This window comes from Sciurus carolinensis, chromosome 15 (assembly GCF_902686445.1).
Source record: "Sciurus carolinensis chromosome 15, mSciCar1.2, whole genome shotgun sequence".
Classification (NCBI taxonomy): Eukaryota; Metazoa; Chordata; class Mammalia; order Rodentia; family Sciuridae; genus Sciurus; species Sciurus carolinensis.
In genome coordinates, this window is record NC_062227.1 from 41,015,418 (window position 1) to 41,034,153 (window position 18,736).

Sequence of the window (18,736 nt, forward strand, 5' to 3'; positions counted from 1 at the left end):
AAAAATGTATTTTATCGATCATTCCTTTCCCTTTGCTTCAACAGCAAAGATGAACAACTGAAAAACAGATTTTCTGGTCCATAAAACCTAATGTATTTATTATCAACCCTTAAAAAAAAAAACCCCTGATTCCTTAAAGGAATGGAGTCAATAAAAATAAGCAAGACAAAATGAAACAATGCCAGTTTGATCTTGATTTCACGAGTAGCACTTGAAAATCTCTTTTTATCTTAGCATCATTTAAATCTTCTATTTATGATTGGACATTTGCCATTTAATAACAGTATAAAATCACTGACATAGTTTATCATTAGCATTTTAGAAGATAACTATGTATAAGTAAATATCGTTTTGCTTTTAAAAATTCATTGATTATAAAATCAATCTATATCATTTCAGTACTCAGCAAGTATTGAAGAAAATTGTTTGAGTTCAGAACTGATACGACTGCAAGCAATTGATCTTGATGAAGAAGGCACCGATAATTGGTTGGCACAATATTTAATCCTTTCTGGAAATGATGGGAATTGGTTTGATATTCAAACAGACCCACGCACCAACGAAGGCATTTTGAAAGTAGTCAAGGTATTGTATGGGATCTGCAATATTTTCTTCCAAAGAATTTTTAAATAACTCTCAAAGACAGAATCTGCATTTAAAAAAGTACTCCATAAAACCTTGAATGCCCCTCATATTGGCATGTATCTCAAGCAGGCCACAGTGTCAGTCTGAGCCTTCCCTACCAGAAGCACAGTTGTTACCAAGAAAAAGAAGCCTGGTTTGTTCTCATAGTGCCCAAGATCTAGTTGAGAACATAAAGGAAGTACCTCCAAATTAAATAACATCTGTGAATTTAGCAATAAAATAAATAGTGGTACAGAAGTCATGATATAAAACCTAACTGATTGCCAAGAGGATGAAATGTCAACTAATTAATTGCATAACTGCAGGGGAGAGACTTCTGTGCTAGATTTGTCTGAAAAGCAGAGAGTAGGATTTAAGCAAGACCTTATAACTGAGATCGCTACTGTAGATAATGACAAGAGGAAACACACAGAGGCAAGAAAACAGGACATATGTTTGGGACCTGGTAAGAGCCCTGTGAGGCTGTGCCAAGCAGAGCATTCACACAGGGAAGAAAGAGAAGCAGGAATGGAGATGCCACATGGGGTCATTTTGCTGAGAATCTTGAATATAGAACTCTGGAATTTTTCTTACAATTTTTCTTAAACGACTTTATTCTTTTACTTCATGGGCAACAATAATATCTAAACATTTATAAATTAAAAACAAAACCACAAACCAATAAAATCACATGAGCATTCATATAAAGAGGGCATTTTTTTCCTCCAATGAGAAATTGCTATTAACAATATAAACAATACTTATAGGTAGGAAAATACATATTCACTTACACACACACACACACACACACACACACCTATTTAGGTTGGTACACAATATGCTTGTGTTTATTCCATTCTGTCACTACTTTTCTCTGTGGTTGGAGTTACTGTGAATTTTTTTTAAAGTATATTAGGAGTCCATTTAGCCTTCACCTAATACAAACATACCATTCGTGCATTGAGTCTCTTTCCTTAAGTGTCTGGATCTATTTTTAAAGAATTATTACTTTACCAACAAAATACAACCATGTACACAGAAATCATGCAGTGTATTAATTTATGATAGGTTCACCAAATTTATAGAAAATATCTCTATATACTTTTTAAGATTTTCATTCAAATGAAAGCACAAAATTTCAAAATTCTTTCAGATACATAAGAACTCAAAGAATATATAAAATGGTCTTACTGTTTGAAAACCTTGCTTTGAGGTCAAAAACTATGGCCCATAGGTCGAATCTGGACAACCTTCTGCTCTGCAAATAAATTTTTTGTTGGAATACAGCTACATTCATTCATTTATATATTTTCTGTGGCTATTTTCAGACTCCAAGGGTTGAAATGAATACTGAGACAGAAACTGCACATGATGCCCCCAAATCTAAAATATTTACTCTCAGATCTTTGACCAAAAAGTTTCCCAGTCCTTTCTTAAACACTAAGAAGTGCTTTGGAATTTTTAAAAAATAGTAATAGCATTGTGAGTTCAACTCTAGAAAGATCAAAATTCTGACAATAATCATTATGTTAACCAAGTCCTTAGGTCCTAAGAATCTGATTTAGTCATTTACTCCAAGAAGACACTTTGGGGTAAGCAGTTTGTTATTGTTCCTCTTTGCAAACCCCAGATGTCTAAATGCAATCAGAAAATCCTTGCCAGAGAGTCCCCCCTGCAAAGAATGAATGCAAATGTCTGCATTTCCTCTATTTGTCCTTTATAAACATCCCTGCTAGAAGGAAAATTGACCTTCTGTCCCTAGATTCTGTGAGTTTCTATGGTACAAATTTAAACACACATTAATATATTTGCATTACATCTGCTCAATAGGGAGAGAACAATTGTAATGAACAGAAATGTATTTGTGCATATATACACACCAGAAAACCCCAGGAGATTTCTCTATTAGAATAGAGGTTCCCAGGTTTTTCATTTACTTAAAGAAAGCATGGAATTCTAGAAAATACAAATAAAAAATAAAAATTGAGTTATAGAAGAGAGATCTCTTCCCATTGAAAATTCATCTTTGAGTATATAATTCATATTTAACTCTGTGGTTCTTCTCATGTGCACTGGAACATTCATATGTGAGTATTATGGTGACAACTGTCAAAAGATGTATAAAAGCAATCAAAATCCTAGAACTTAAGGGTTTTAGCTGAAATTCAAGTGAAGCATGCGAAATCATGTCCAAAGAAAAATCCAAGTGAATTTCTGCTTGTATTTCTGTTTTATCAGCACTTCTGGAAGTTTTAGCTCCAAAACCTAATAAAACATTCATGATGTCCTGGAACTTCCCAGGGGTCACACACATCTTGACTTTTGTTGGCAAATGAAAGCACAAAATTTCAAAATTTCAAAATTTCAAAATTTCTTTCAGAAACACAAGGACTCAAAGAATATATAATATGGTCTTACTGTTTGAAAATGTTGCTTTGAGGTCAAGAGATGCTCACCTAAGCTTCCAGAGTACTTCTGGATAGACATTGTCAGCACTCGCTTGTTTACAACAGCTTTTTCACTTGAGACTTTTCATGTCACCACATCAGTCATTCTGGATAAAAAGAATCCATTCATCTTTTACCCAGGAAACCCAGTTCAAAGGTTATTTTTCTCAGGGTGTGGTATTTACTTTTTTGAATGAGCTTCATAAAGGACTCTTCTTATCCACCAGGCCCAGTGCAGTTAAATTACAGTATAAGGCTGACTACAATATTTCTGAGTTCTTTAGAATTGCTTCTATCATTTAGAAAAAGAATTACTTGTTTAAATATATCATATATTTTGACTACTTTATCCTGCTGTTCATACTTCCAGGAGATTCTCAAATGTGAATTCGACAATGGAAATCTGAGTCCTATTTATTTATTCATTTAACAGTTTTGAACATTTTTTATTTCATTCTAAATTTATTTTTTATTTTTTATAAACTGTTCATTTGAGAAAATATTATTTTTCATTTTAGGGGTTTTGTATAAGAAATTCAAAACTCCAAAACATGATTCCAATTTAAAGTCACAGATGTAAATATCCTACATACCTGATCTTGCCAAAAGGCAAAAAGAATCGGATGTCTAAAATACCCAGTGCAGAAATAACTAATTTTTTCCCATTTAAAATCTGAATCACATTGCTTTAGTCTAGTGTACAGCTTGCCCACCATGACTTCTCGTTCTATAAAAAAAGAGTTGTTTGTTGTTTCAGAGTTTTTCACTTTTCTTTAGATGCTGGATTATGAACAAATACCTAATGTTCATCTTGGTATTGGAGTTAAAAACCAAGCGGATTTTCACCACTCTGTTGCTTCTCAATTCCGAATGCACTCAACCCCTGTGAGAATTCAGATTATTAATGTGAGAGAAGGACCCGCATTTCATCCAAGTTCCATGACTTTCAGTGTACGAGAAGGAATAAGAGGAGATTCCTTATTGAATTATGTGCTTGGCACATACACAGCCATGGATCTGGACACAGGAAATCCTGCCACTAATGTCAGGTACTGCAAATACTTGGTTCGTGTTGATATGGCCTGATTCTGGCCAGTGTTAATTTATGTGGTATATGCTAGTGTATTTTCGTTGTAATACCTTTTTGGGATTTTTGTCTTGCTCTTCTTTGTTTATTTATTTAAGAAAACTAGTATGGCATTTGAAATTTTCTTAGAATTGTAACAGTGTTTTAGATAATGAAGCTGTAAGAGCTCCAATTGATTTTAAGAGTAATCGTATGTTAAAAAAAAAATTGTAGGACCAAAGAGTCACCTAAGTTAGTGCAGCAGTCTCTTTGATCTCTTGTACCCAGCTGTCCTAGCCTGGACTAGGGCTGATTAAATCATATTGTAGACAGGAACACACTATAAAGATGCATCACTGCTTGTTTTCTTAAAGCCTGTGGGTGTCTATGACTTCAGATTCATTTCAACCCTCTGCTTAACCTAAGGGGATACAACAATGGAAGAAGCTAAAACACAGTTGTTTGATAAGCATAAAGAGTCAGAATGGGAGAAATAGAAAGGTAGGTATGAGGGGCACTAGGTACACAGACACAATGATGTAAAATGTTCTGGAAGTAACTACAGTGAAGTAGATGAGTCTTCTCTATATGCTTCCCATCTCTCTCCTTTTCTTCCTTCCAGTATTTTTGTACTGAAGGAAGTCTACTGACTTACAAATTACTTTGATAATAACAGTTTTAACTAATCAGATAACAAGTTGAAAGACTTAAAAAGGTATGAAGTCTGTTGGTATGGGGGAAAGGAAAAAGAGTATCAGATAAATGAACTGAAGATTTGAAATTATGCCTGGTACAGAGACCCAAATCTCCTAACAGTTAGGTCAAGCACTTTACATCCATTATTATAAAAAGACCCAGACAGAGAAATAAGGAGAAGATACCACAAGATGCCCTAAAATCCACAGCATATATACTAATATGCCCCATGTGAAAATGAATACACAATATTTGTTTTTTAAAATAAATACAGGATATTTAATATTGCTGTGATTTAATAAATAGATATGAAATAAACTCACACATTTTGTTAATTTTACTAAGAACTAGAAGAGTAAGAATGATGAAATTTCAATACTTTGCTGTCAACCTATGCATACATTTAATATTGGATTCTTACTGTCATATATATATATATATATATATATATATATACTTCTTACAAACTAAGGCAATTGTCACTATAAAGCAAGTAGAAACAATATATAAGTTTACCACATTGCAACTCTTATGTGATTGTAAAGTATTAATTTTCATAAAAGCATAATGATGAACTTATTTAAAAACAGGTATATCATAGGGCATGATGCAGGCAACTGGTTAAAAGTTGATTCAAGGACTGGTGAAATACAATTTTCTAGAGAATTTGATAAGAAGTCAAAATATATTACCAATGGGATGTACACAGCAGAGATCCTGGCTATAGATGGTAAGAACATTTATTTTCAATATGTAAAAAAATTGCTCCTATTAGATTAAATATTTTCAACATTATTATTCTAATAATGAAATATGAGTGACAAAATATATCACTTAGTGGTGCAGGCAAGACTTAAGGAACATTCTAAGCACCTCAGATCCAAAACTGAATTTAATTACACTTATAAATGTCATTTACACTTAAGGTATAATTTATTTCACATACATTCAAGAAAGAATTTAATATGGTTTATAGCATAAAGCATAAAAGTTAAAATATGTATATGTAGGACTGGGGAGTTAGCTCAGTGGTAGAGAGCTTGTCCTATATGTGTGAGGCCCTGGTTTTGATCTGCAGCATAACCAAAAAAGAAAAAAAAAAAAAGTATATGTAAAATTTTATTTCCATTTCTTACTTCATCTCTTAAGTATGACTAATCCCACTTGTCAAGTATGTGAGGATTGTTTACCTAAAGTAAATTTTACAATCTGTGCACAAAGTTCATTGTGGAATCACCTGCTGGGAAGGTAGTGTCCCCAAGAGCATAGTTATTTTAGAGCCACCAAAACTGAATTTCAATGACAAAAATTGCATGAATGTTGTTTTACATATTGTCCAGAATAAGATAGCATGAGCCAAGAAAGTACAAGTTTATTCCAAATATAAGATTCAAGTTTAAAGCCTAGAAACACAAATGCACTAAATGAATTTGTTATTGAGCCACTTCCCACATGGGAAAATCTATTACACATTTCTCTTGGTGAGTAGCAACAGGATTTGTTGATTTATCAGCAGTTAATGATTCTTCAGAGTAGTGCCTAGGAAACCAGCTGCTACAGAATGAAACAACAGAGAAAGGTCAGTAACCAGGAAAGAAGAGGAAAGATGGATTTCTCAAACACATGCCTAATGTAAGGTAAATACTGTAGGTTTGCATTACTTTTATATCTGACTTTTACCAAACGAAGATAAAGATAAATGAGCAGCATAAGATTCAAAAAGAAACCATGATTAAAATCCAAGAAAGGGGCCCACACATTCTGGTCTTTATCCTGAGGTTGTTACTCTTAACATCTGAGTCAGTTATATGAATAATATTTACTATCAGTATTCTGGAAGGAAATGGATTCTAACCATGTTGACCACACCCCATGTTTACATATTGATCATGTGTGAAATCTGCCTAAACTCGAATTAGAAAAGTAGTCATTTCAAGTGTAGAAAGAGAGAGTAAAAGTGTAGTCACAATGTACCCGAGGAAAACTAAACACAGGCTCATCATCTGTTCACCTGAGCAGTGTCTGCACAGGCACAGAGACATCCAGATGTTTCTGTTTTGACCCAGGTTGCCTGGCCATCATGAGAGGAGACAGACTTCTCTGGGCAGCAAACTGCATTGGAGAACAGATGCTGTAAACAATAGCTTGAGCCTTGGTTGCCACATCATGCGGCCATGAGAAAGCCAAAGAGGACCAGAGAATGTCAAAGCAATCTATGGGCTCATCTGATGTCTCGCTAATAAGAAACTAAGTAAATAGACACTTTAGAAAATCCATGGCTGAACAGGGTATCGGAACAGACTGTACAAAGCCATGCTAGACATGGATGGTCTCTTGGTTTATTATCAGTTGATAAACTCAGTGACTTCACTTAGGTATACACACAAAAACTCTAAACAAAATTTATTAACTTCTCAGAAAATGATGTAGTGAACTCCTAGAGGTGATAATGTTCTAGTTTGCAAATGATGAGGAAACCAAAGCAGGGCAAAAGCAAACATAGAATTCTTTATTCACCGTCAGAGAACATAGACTAGAAAAGTGGACCAGGCCCAGATTCCTAACCCAGATTCCTAATTCTTATCCCCTGACTTTTCCAATAAATTATGCTAACTAAAATATTGTTTCAAATGCGTTAGGGGAAAAAATCTAATAGATTCATATTTTTTTTCAGAAGTGCCTTTTCAGAGGGAAATGGGAAGGGATTAAAATCAACAAAGTAATGGAAAGAAAAATGCTCAATTATTTAATTTTAATTGCAATTATTTCCACACACCTACATCTCAGTAAGCATCCCAAATAGAAGGTTGCCAGCTGGTCGGGGGGGCCTAGTTTTTTGGGACAGTATGAGAATAGAAAGCAGTGAAACTTCCCTAAGGAAGAATATTTAATTTTCCATCTTAGGGGGCTGAGGCTGTAGCTCAGTAGCAGAGCACTTGCCTAGTACACGTGAGGCACTGGGTTCAATCCTCAGCACCGCATAAAAAACAAATAAATGAAGTAGTCATTGTATCCATATTCAACTAAAACAATATATTTTTAAAAATTCCATCTTAGGATGCAGAGGATTTAGAGGAATAAAATGAAGATGAAAATTACTTTAGGAAAAGTAAACAGAATGCACAAGAACCTCGAGTTAGGAAAAAACTTGTTCAAGCAACTCAAAAAGGGTTAGTGATGTAACTCAGTGGCAGAGCAACTTGCCTGGCAAGGCCTTAGGTGCAGTTCTCAGCACTGAAAAAAAAAAAAAAAAATGCAAAAGAAGCCAGCGTGACTGAATAAAATACACAAAGGAAGGGCCAAAATAACTGCAGGTTGATGAAGTGGTGCACGGTTCCTATATACTGCAGCAGCATCATGAAGATGTGAGACAAAATTTTCTCCCTGGCATGTTTTACCCCAACCCATAATGCTTTGCTTTTCAGATGGCTCTGGGAGAACTGCTACAGGAACCATATGTATTGAGGTTCCTGATGTCAATGACTACTGTCCAGTCATTTATTCTGAGAGCAGAACCATCTGCATGGTCTCTCCATCGGTCCAGATCTATGTTAGTGATCATTCTTATGGAGCTCCATTCACCTTCTGTGTTATTGATCAGCCAACAGGAACAGCTGACATATGGAATATCAAATCAATGAATGGTAAGTAGAATGTAAACTTGCTCATACTTTAAGTCCAAAAGCAAAACAGTTATCAAGTAATTAGTTGTCATTTAATTTTTTCTATGCCCTTTTCCATAATTCTTGCCATATTCACATTAAAAGGTATTTTAATCAGCTTTTTTGCTGCTGTGACTAAAGATTCAACCAGAACAACTATAGAGGGGGAAAGTTTATTTGACGGTTCACAGTTTCAGAGGTCTTAGTCCATAACAGCCAGCTCCATTCCTCGGGACTCAAGGTGAGGCTGAACATCAATGGAGGAAGAGTGTAGCAGAGGGAAGCAGCTCACATGACTATCAGAAAGCAGAGAGTCCACTTGCCAGATACAAATATATGCCCAAAGCCACGCCCTAATGTCCACCTTCTCCAGCCACATCCCACCACTTCAGTCACCACTCAGTTAATCCCTATCAGGGGATTAAATCACTGAGTGGGTTAACACTCTTACAACCCAATCATTTCTCCTCTGAACCTTCTTGCATTGTCTCACACATGAGCTTTTGACACCGCATCTAAACCATAACAAATGGAAAAAAAAAACTTTTCACATCCACACTTAGGATATTTGGGAAAAATTTTTTAAACTGAAATAAAAGTCAAAATATTTCATCAATACTGCATTTATAAATAGTGGTGTATAAATAACAGTTTACCCATCATTTTATATAGATAGTTAACCAATATTTGATCAGATAAAATAAGCAGAACTAACTCACCTAATGTAACAATCCCTATTCTGAATAATTTCATTCATGTCACTAGTCTCTAAAATTTGGGTATTCCCATAGATACATTCACATATAGTCTACTTACTTAGGAGCACATAAGATCCATGACATTGTTTCTAATCTGGAGCTGTTAGTTAGTAAGGATAAAAATTGAAACCCAAATTGCCCAGTATTAGAAGAAAGGTTGAGCAAATTCTGGTACATATTATCAAGATGTGGTACTATACAGCCATTAAAATTAGAACTATGCAAAGTATTTAAATACAAAGGAGCGCATAAACCAAAGAAAGTGAAGTGAAAAACTCATTCTGTGTATGTGTGCTGACTATAGCTACATAGAAATGAATGCCTGACGTTGGTTTAAAAGAAACAGTGAATTTCAGACAACATAATATATTATCTACCATGGATTTTTTTCTCCTGAAATGTTAATTGTATAAATAGAAAATGAAATACTATGAGAGGACCTCATTTGGACTAAGATATCACCCTGAGTTCACATTCATTTGGGGCATTACCAAAGACTTTTTGGGGTACCAAAATGGGGCTCAGACTGCCCTCAAGGTGAGAGGAAATTCTTCCCATCTCTCTGAGACCACCAGGCTTCATCATTCACAGACCTCACGGAATGTAGAAACCCTAATTGACAGTGGAAAAACTATCACCAATAAAGACTTAACAAAATGCTTTATTTTTTTTAAAACAAAACCACATTAATATTTGAAAAGTTAAACACATTAAAGCAATTCCACTGAAATCAAGACAACTCTGAATCCACCTTCCCCTATAAAGCTGAATAGGCCATTCTTAAATGGTAACTGGTAGCCACTTTTTTCTTCATTCATATTCTCGGTATTCTGAGTAAAAAATATTTTTAAAAATTGTTTTACATGGAGGTTGGCAAAGGTGTTCAAATGATATTACAAATTTGCCAATAAACATAACCACACTAGAGAGAATATTCCTAGAACCCGTTTCAGTGTTGAAGATGAAGAATGCAATGAACTTTGTCTACTTGCTGTGATGTTGCCTTATTTGATTCTTATTTTGCATGCAGGTTAGATTTTGGTAGACCCAGCTGGCTTGTCATAAAGCTAACTGAAGACAATAAAACAACAAAAAACATTATGTGCTACAATTAATCAGTTACTCTTCATGGTTTAGGTATAAATTTAATCATCTCTAAACCCTCCTTGGGTTGATAAATATATTTCAACTAATATTTTAAGCAATATTGTACATAGAAATTCATAAGCAATGGTAGCACCAAGAATTAGAATAGTTATTGAATTCATTTTAAATACAAAGGCAATTAATTTTAAACCATAAAATAACAGTCCTGAGGAGGTTATTTTATAAACTGTAACACTCAATAGAAAACTTCCAATATTTTCTTTCATATTTTCTTTTACTCATCATTAGACCAATTTTATTGAGTGTATATCAAATGCCAGGTACTGTTGCTCCTGAATTAACCAACAGAGTCCCTGTCTTATTTTTGTAGAAATAAGCAGGGAGCAGTATTGAACAATTAATTATAAATTAAAATACAAATTAAAGGAGAGGGTGCCCTGTGACTGACCAAGAGCATGTAAACTTCAGTTTTTAAGTTATTCTTGAATATTAAGGGCTACCCTCAAGGAATTTGAATTGATTCTGTTTCTTCTCTTCCTTTTCAGATACTTCTGCAATCCTGAGTACCGGTGAGGTCATATCTCCCGGACTTCACCAAATCCCAATCCTAGTGAAGGACAACTATAACAGGGCATGTGAATTGCCACAGATCGTGCAGCTAGATGCCTGCAGTTGTGACAACAACCACATATGTTTGCACTCTAGCACCCCGGGCATCTATACAGGGGACATCAGCTCATCTACTGATGACATGTATGGGATAATCACTGAAGACCAAGCTGGGAATTCAAATGTTGGTCTTGGCCCAGCAGGGATTGGCATGATTGCCATGGGTGCCTGCCTTCTGCTGCGTAAGTACTGTACTAAGTCCTCTTTTCATCAGTTCTTCAAAATAGGGCTGGTCACCAGGCTCACCAGGATGTTGAGGCTCACATGGCTGTTTCTTTTTGGAATCTATAGCAATTTTTGTGTGTCCTTGGAAATAAATGATGGGGCTGATACGATATGTACCTATTCCATAACGGTACCTGAGATGATCTAGAGTGAGTGTCCTGAAAATGAGAAACATGCAAATCATTGAGTGTACTATAGAAAAGCATAAAATAAATTTTATAATGGAATTTCATCAACACGCTTTAAGATTAGAAAGGCAGAAGCAATTAACTCAGAGTAGGAAGGTTGGGAAAATCTTTAAGGAAGAAGGGAATTTTGAGGCAGCCTCTGAAAGCTGAGGATTTTCTTAGAAGGATGATGTATGTGGGAAATCCAAATGGCCATCTAGAACTAAGAAACAGTACAAACAGGAGAGGGACTAGGGGTGTAGCCCTGGTAGAGAATATGCCTAGCATGAATGAGGTCCTGGGTTCAGTCCTCAGAATCAAAAAACCAAAATAAAACAACAGACAGGAGGAGGCTGGAAGGGCAGAGCACACTCAGAAAGTGGACAGGCAAAAAAATAGGTTGGGGACCCCCCTGGAGGCACATTCATGATACACCAAATGTTCTGGGCTTTGGTCCACAGGCAACAAGGAATCACTGAGGACCTGGAGTTCAGGTGACTGGTGACCTGCTCGCTGTGATGCAATAGCATACACGGAGGCGAGTTTAGAAAAGAGAATTAGCTTCTGGGCTCTGAACTAAGACCATGGTGGCAAGCACGTCAAGAGCCCCAAGCAAAACTTCCAAAATGAGGTTATTTTCTCCCTGTATCACCATGCAGAGCCTCAAAAAAGAAATACTCCATGCATTTGAGGTTGCCCTTGCAATACTTAAATTTCATGGGGATCAAACACTGGTTCTAAAATTTAAAAAGATTGAGTATGCATTAATAAATGAGCACAAATTAAAACATCATTTCAAAGTATAAAAAATTAACAACTGACCTTTGGACAGGTTATCATACTTAAAATTAATCTATGGTTTTGCAAAACTATTTAAAAACTATTTAAAAAATAATATTAGAGACATTTTCCCAGAACACAATTACAGAGCAACTGAGTAGAGGTGGCAGCTAGCCTTTAAATCAGCAGTTCTCAGCCCTAGCAGCACATAAGAAACACCTAGAAGGCTTTATAATTACTTATATCTGAGCCCTAACCCAAAACAAGACCCAAGCATCTGCATGTTTAAATAAGTCTTTGGGGATTAAAGGTTAAATCCCCAGAATCAGCTACATTTTTTTGCAGGATAGCACTAGAACTTCATCACTCTTCCTGACCTGAATATGCGACTAACAAGTTCAGAAGTCTTGGAAAGATTGGACTTTATTTTCTTAATCTATCAATAAAGGGTCTGGATTAAATGATCTCACAATCCCTCCATTTCAGTTCCAAAGTCCTAGGTGATTTGGTATGTTTGTACTTATAGACATGGATATGTGTTCTCAATTCTCTAGGGGGAAAATTGAATTTTTTTTACCTTAGTATTTATCCCTTTGGTTCTAACTGTAATGTCACAAAAAATGGTAAATTCGTTGGCTCCCTAGGTTGAGCAACAGGTGTTAACTCTTCCTTATTGCTTTCTTGGGTAGTGTCTCCACTCTTGCTGCTCATGTGCTGCTGCAAACGAAGACGGCCAGAGGGCCTGGGGACAAGGTTTGCTCCTGTGCCTGAGGGCGGAGAAGGAGTGATGCAGTCCTGGAGGATAGAAGGCGCCCATCCCGAGGACAGGGTGAGTGGCCTGTCACTTTCCAGAGAAGCAAGGGTTTCAATGGAAAATGTGCATGCTTTGATAATTACACATAACACAAAAGTGAATTGATGTCAGTGTTAAAACGTTTAACAAAATACATTTATTTTAAAATTTTTTTTTTTTTTTTTCAGGATGTGTCAAATATATGTGCACCCATGACAGCCTCTAATACCCAGGATCGAATCGATTCCTCTGGTCAGTGAACAACCAATTCTGTTTCTCTTTTTAAATCCGTTAAATTATTCAACCAAACCAATCTCATCTAAAAGTACTTCCTAAAAAAATAACGTATCTGTTGACCTCCTTAATGGATGATATAATCACAGGGAAAAGTGACGTGGCTGAAGCGGTCACTTTATTTTTCTATCTTAAATTCGTCTTTTACAACAAACTCTGAAATAAGAGTGCTTCCATTTGATTCCTGACTCAGTCACTCATTAGTAAGAAGTCCCAGGGCAAGATTCAACTTCCCTGAGCCTATTTCCTTCTCTTTAAAATTGAGGTTATCATAATACCTACTTCAAAGTGTTGCTAGGAGGAATCAACAAATATACACACACAAATATTAAATATGATACCTAAACTTATTAGGTATGATACATGTGTATGTCACAAAATATACATGAGAACAGTCCTTGGCAGAGTACAGTCTCTTGTAGGAATTATTTACAGTATAAATAAGAACAAAAGAAAAAGCAGCAAATATGTTCTTCTGATAACACACTGAAGACCTTCCTTAAATTTAAGTGTGCTTTTGCCTGAACAATGTCTTATACTCTTCTAACTTACCAGTCTCATCCATACCTTAGAATACTGAAAAATACCCAGATATTGTGCAATGATGGAACCTACCAGAGAGCTGCCCAATTCTGAAGCAGGCATGAGATTTCTTAGTGATAATTCCTTAGTATCCCAAGTCTGACAGTTTCCATGCAAAGGTAGGCATTAACTGAATATTCCTGTGAGAGCCAGATCTCTATTCAATACCAATATGAGTGAGGACTTGGAGTTTCAGTTGGAAACATGAGTCACATCTTTTCAAAGGGGTTGGGGCACCTCACCAGAGTTAGCAAAGGCAGGAACTGGCACCTGTGCAGAGACCCCGCTCCTCTTGGCAAGCTCTACCCCTTTACATGTAGAGGCAAAGGTTGTGCACACACATCAAGTCCACCTCCCATAGCTGGCTCCTTCTGTTTTGTCATCAAGCTTGGAGATTCTGGGTGAACTCCTGCTGCTCCTTGCCTGGTTTTCCAGAGCCTGCCTGTTGTATGGTGATGGACAGCAGCCAGCAGTGTTTGAGGTGCATGAGCGATGCCGCAACTCAAGCACTGTTATGGGGATGTTTTAGTCAGCTATTTCACTGCTGGGACTAAATGATCTGACCAGCACAATTATAGAGAAGGAAAGGTTTATTTGAGGACTCATGGTTTCAAAGATCTTAGTCCTCAGAAGGCAGGCTCTATTCTTTGGGGCTTAAGGTGAGGCTGAATATCATGGAGGGTGAGGGTAGTGGAGGAAAGCGGCTCACATCATCAGAAAGCAAAGAGAGAGAGAGAGTCTCCACTCTCCAGATACAAAATATATACCCCAAAGTCATACCCCAAATCCAACTCTTCCTGCCACACCATACCACTTCAGTTACCACTCAGTTAATCCCATGTGGGGGCGGATTAACTCACTGATTGGGTTAAGACTCTCACAACCCAATCATTTCTCCTCTGAACCTTCTTGCATTGTCTCACACATGAGCCTTTGGGGGACACTTCACATCCGAACCAAAACAGGGAACATCCTCTCTTTTCAGAAATCTACACCAACACCTATGCGGGCGGAGGAACTGTTGAAGGAGGTGTGTCCGGAGTGGAACTCAACACAGGCGTTGGAATGGCTGAGGGCCTGGTGGCTGGAGGAGCTATGGGGACCTTGAGGAGGAGGAGTTCTACCATAGGTACCCTTCGGGAATATGCAGACACCGGCATGAACATGGCTTTCCTGGACAGCTACTTCTCAGAGGTAATTCTCTTACACAGTTCCACACAACAGATCTGTGACTAACCGTGATAATAACGGCGGTGGGCCCCTTCAGAAATACATTCAAATATTCGTAGCCCTATCCTACTCTTAATAAAAAAAAAAATTTTCTTTTTTTAATTTTTACTTCTCCTTAACATACATAAAGGCAATTCACAGCAGTATTACATATTCAGTTATAATTCATAACATATATTAATACTGTAAAAAAAAGTCAGCATCCTTCTTCATTCTCCACTTCTCTTTTCCATTTTCCTGTCTTCTGTTTCCTTCTGATTTCTTCTTTGTTTGCCATAGCATCAAAAAACAAGAAGAATGCTGATCAAAAAACAGTGTGCATTCATGTCCTCTCTTTATGATGTCCTACCTGTTCTCCAAGAATGGAGAAAAAAAATAAATTAAAACTCAGGATTGGTAACTAAGGGAATAAAAGCTCAGGAACATATCATCACAACTTGGTGACAAATGAGGACCTAGAAGCAAGGTCTCCCATTCTGTCATCCACTAAACTAGGTCTATCTATGAGCATCCCAAAAGAGAAAAGCCATAGTCACTGAGCTGACCTAATACAATGGTGTAATGGGTAAACAAATCTTGTGTATTCTAGTCCGAAAGTTTAATTTGCTTAATCAGCAATTCATTGGATCTCATATTTGAGTAAGCCCATTTTATTCTCCATTACTGATACATGAATTTCATCACTGCTGTTCAAAGAAAAAAAATGCTGAAGATGTTGTTGCAAATGTAAACTACATATTAAAACTAGTAGTTAAAAAATACTTTGACAATAAGCGGGGCTCAATGGTGCACACCTGTCTTGGAGACCTGGGAGGCTGAAGCTAGAGGATCTCAAGTTCCAAGTCAGCCTCAGCAACTTAATGAAGCCCTAAGCAACTCAGTGAAACCCTATCTCAAAATTACTTTTTAATAAAGTAAAAATACTGTTTCAGACCATAAATTAATTGAAATAAATGGGAGATACCACAAATCAGTTCATTCAACAAATGGGCACAAATTATATGTCATAGAAGAAATATTTTTTAAATCATTCATAAGACCCACACCAGTATCAAAGGTGCTCTACTATTAATGTCGAAACTGCACCTGGCATTTTTCCTTCGGTTATCATTGGTGCTTTATGAGACAAATAAAAATGTGTTCTCCTTTATGGGAACTGAGTTCATCCTTCCCAAAACATTTTAGTTCTACACTTAAAAAATGGTGCGAAATTTCAGAGGTGACTTCAGGAGACTCAACCTCTCCCCACCCCAGGTGAACCTCTGCAAAATTGTAACAATGCTTCCTTCCTGCCACTTTACACATCTCCATCATCCACCTCAGCAACTAATTTGTGTTCCTTGTAAGAGATGACCCTCTTGCTGAGGTGTCCTTCTAAATATTACATAACAAAGCCTTAAGGTAATTCTAGACTCATGAATTATTGATTCAAAGCCTAAAAATCATTCATTTCTAATGGTAGACTTTAGAGGCTAGTACAGAGGGGAAGACGCTATATTGTGTAAAAGGGACAATTGGATTTGATTTTATTTTACTACTGTTTGGGTCTTGGGCATGCAATTCACCTCTTACCTTCTCTGGGCCTATAATTACTTTACGAGGTAAAGAAAAAAATTGGACTACAACAGGTGATTTCAAATGCTGGACCTGGAAGATTCCTTAAGATTTATGGCTAAGCACTTTAGATAAGACTTTTTTAGTTTTTTCTGATTTTCAATAACAAAGACCATAATGGGTGAGGGAAGGGGAAAGAAAGCAGGCAGGTCTCCACCCGCTTCAAACAGGGATTTTCTACTTATGTTTGTTTTATTCTATATATTGTACTCCTACCTATGATTCATTTAAAATGCCTTTCTTTAAAAATAATTTGAAAATTATGGTAGATGATCTCTTAGTGTCTTTCTTTTGTTAAAACTAACTCCAGAGGTCATCCCAACTCTTAAGTCACATGGAATTTCATGAACATTCTAATACAAGTCTCTGTAGCACAGAAGGATTTAGATCTTTATAAATGCTTTCATTCCAAGTTGATCAAATATCTCTATATAGTTTAAACATGACTAAATACAATTTTATTTCTAGATCACCTCAGAAATGAGACTATAAATCCAAAAGATTTAAATATTAGTTTGATTCAAAATGTGAACAAAATATAAACATTATCGTTTATTAGGTTTCAAATAAGAGAAATTCATATTTAATCTTCAAATCCAATGCTTCGTTAATGCACTCTGATCTCCTTTTAAAAAATTCTAGTTGCTTAGTTCTTTTCCTCAACTTATTCCTCGATTTAATCTTAGATCAGAAGTCTCTGAAGCATTGATGTTGGTCTTCTCTGATTATTTTAAGGGAAAAGAAACTTCTACTTCCCCATTTTTCTTCTAATTTTAGAAAGCATATGCATATGCCGATGAGGATGAAGGACGACCAGCCAATGACTGCTTGCTTATCTACGACCATGAGGGAGTTGGATCGCCCGTGGGCTCCATTGGTTGCTGCAGTTGGATCGTGGATGACCTAGATGAAAGCTACATGGAAACTTTAGATCCAAAATTTAGGACTCTTGCTGAAATCTGCTTAGACACAGAAATTGAGCCATTTCCTTCACACCAGGCCTGTATCCCTATCAGTACTGACCTCCCTTTGCTGGGACCTAATTACTTTGTTAATGAATCTTCAGGAATGACTCTCTCAGAAGCTGAATTCCAAGCAGAAATGGCAGCATCTGAACCCATGATGCCTGGGGATATCATAGTGACTGAGACTTTTACTACTACTGACCCATGTGTACAACCTACAACGATTGTTTTTGATCCTCAGCTTCCTCCCAATGTTGTAGTAACAGAAACAGTGATGGCACCTGTCTATGATGTTCAAGGGAATATTTGTGTACCTGCTGAGTTAGCCAACACACACAATGTATACTATGCTGAGAGAGTCCTGTCCAGCCCTGGTATGCCGGACATGAATAATGGTAGCATGACCGATGGTTGTATGGGACCTATGATGAGTGGTGGTATTTTGGTAGGGCCAGAAATTCAAGTGACACAAATGGTGAGTCCAGACATTCACATAAGCCAAACCACTACATCCCCAATGACATCTCGACACAGAGTAACACTATCGATATAGTAACATACATTACTCCCAACAGTAAGTGATTTATGACAAGTATACTAGATGCAGATGCTGCAGCTAATAGTCACCAAAATATCCATCAAAGATGTATAACATACTATTTTTAACATTTTAGTAGTCAACAAACACTCAAATATTCTAAGTTCAATATGGCTTTGATTGTATCTTTTGGGGGATAAATATGGCCAAGCACTTTAGATAATAAGTCTTTTTTAGTTTTTTTCTGTTTTAAATAATATGCCAAAAATCTTGGAGAAAATATATTTCATCCTTTGACATTGTCTAAAGTGCATAACTCATTTCACAAATCCAATAGGTCTTGAGGCCTGCAGCAAGTCACTTAAACCAGGATGTCCATATTTTGGAATTTGCAAAGAAGTCTTATCTGGCCTTATTATTCTTTAGAGAAATATTTCTATTAATTTTTTTTAATTAACAGGTGAATGAAAAGTACATTTCTGAAAGAAAATGGTAAAAGAATATGGAGCATATATTAAT

General features: G+C 36.4%; 1 protein-coding gene across 1 annotated transcript in view; it reads left to right on the top strand.

The window, feature by feature from the left end:
- The window catches only part of Dsg4 (desmoglein 4), a 33,291-nt gene extending 15,059 nt beyond the window's left edge, over positions 1-18,232 (top strand). The window contains exons 9-17 of the mRNA XM_047526796.1: positions 400-585; positions 3,849-4,120; positions 5,424-5,563; positions 8,259-8,477; positions 10,906-11,211; positions 12,891-13,030; positions 13,183-13,246; positions 14,856-15,064; positions 17,492-18,232. Of these exons, the coding sequence (XP_047382752.1) occupies positions 400-585; positions 3,849-4,120; positions 5,424-5,563; positions 8,259-8,477; positions 10,906-11,211; positions 12,891-13,030; positions 13,183-13,246; positions 14,856-15,064; positions 17,492-18,232 (2,277 nt within the window). The remainder of the gene's footprint in view (positions 1-399; positions 586-3,848; positions 4,121-5,423; positions 5,564-8,258; positions 8,478-10,905; positions 11,212-12,890; positions 13,031-13,182; positions 13,247-14,855; positions 15,065-17,491) is intronic.
- The last annotated feature ends 504 nt before the right edge of the window (positions 18,233-18,736 follow it).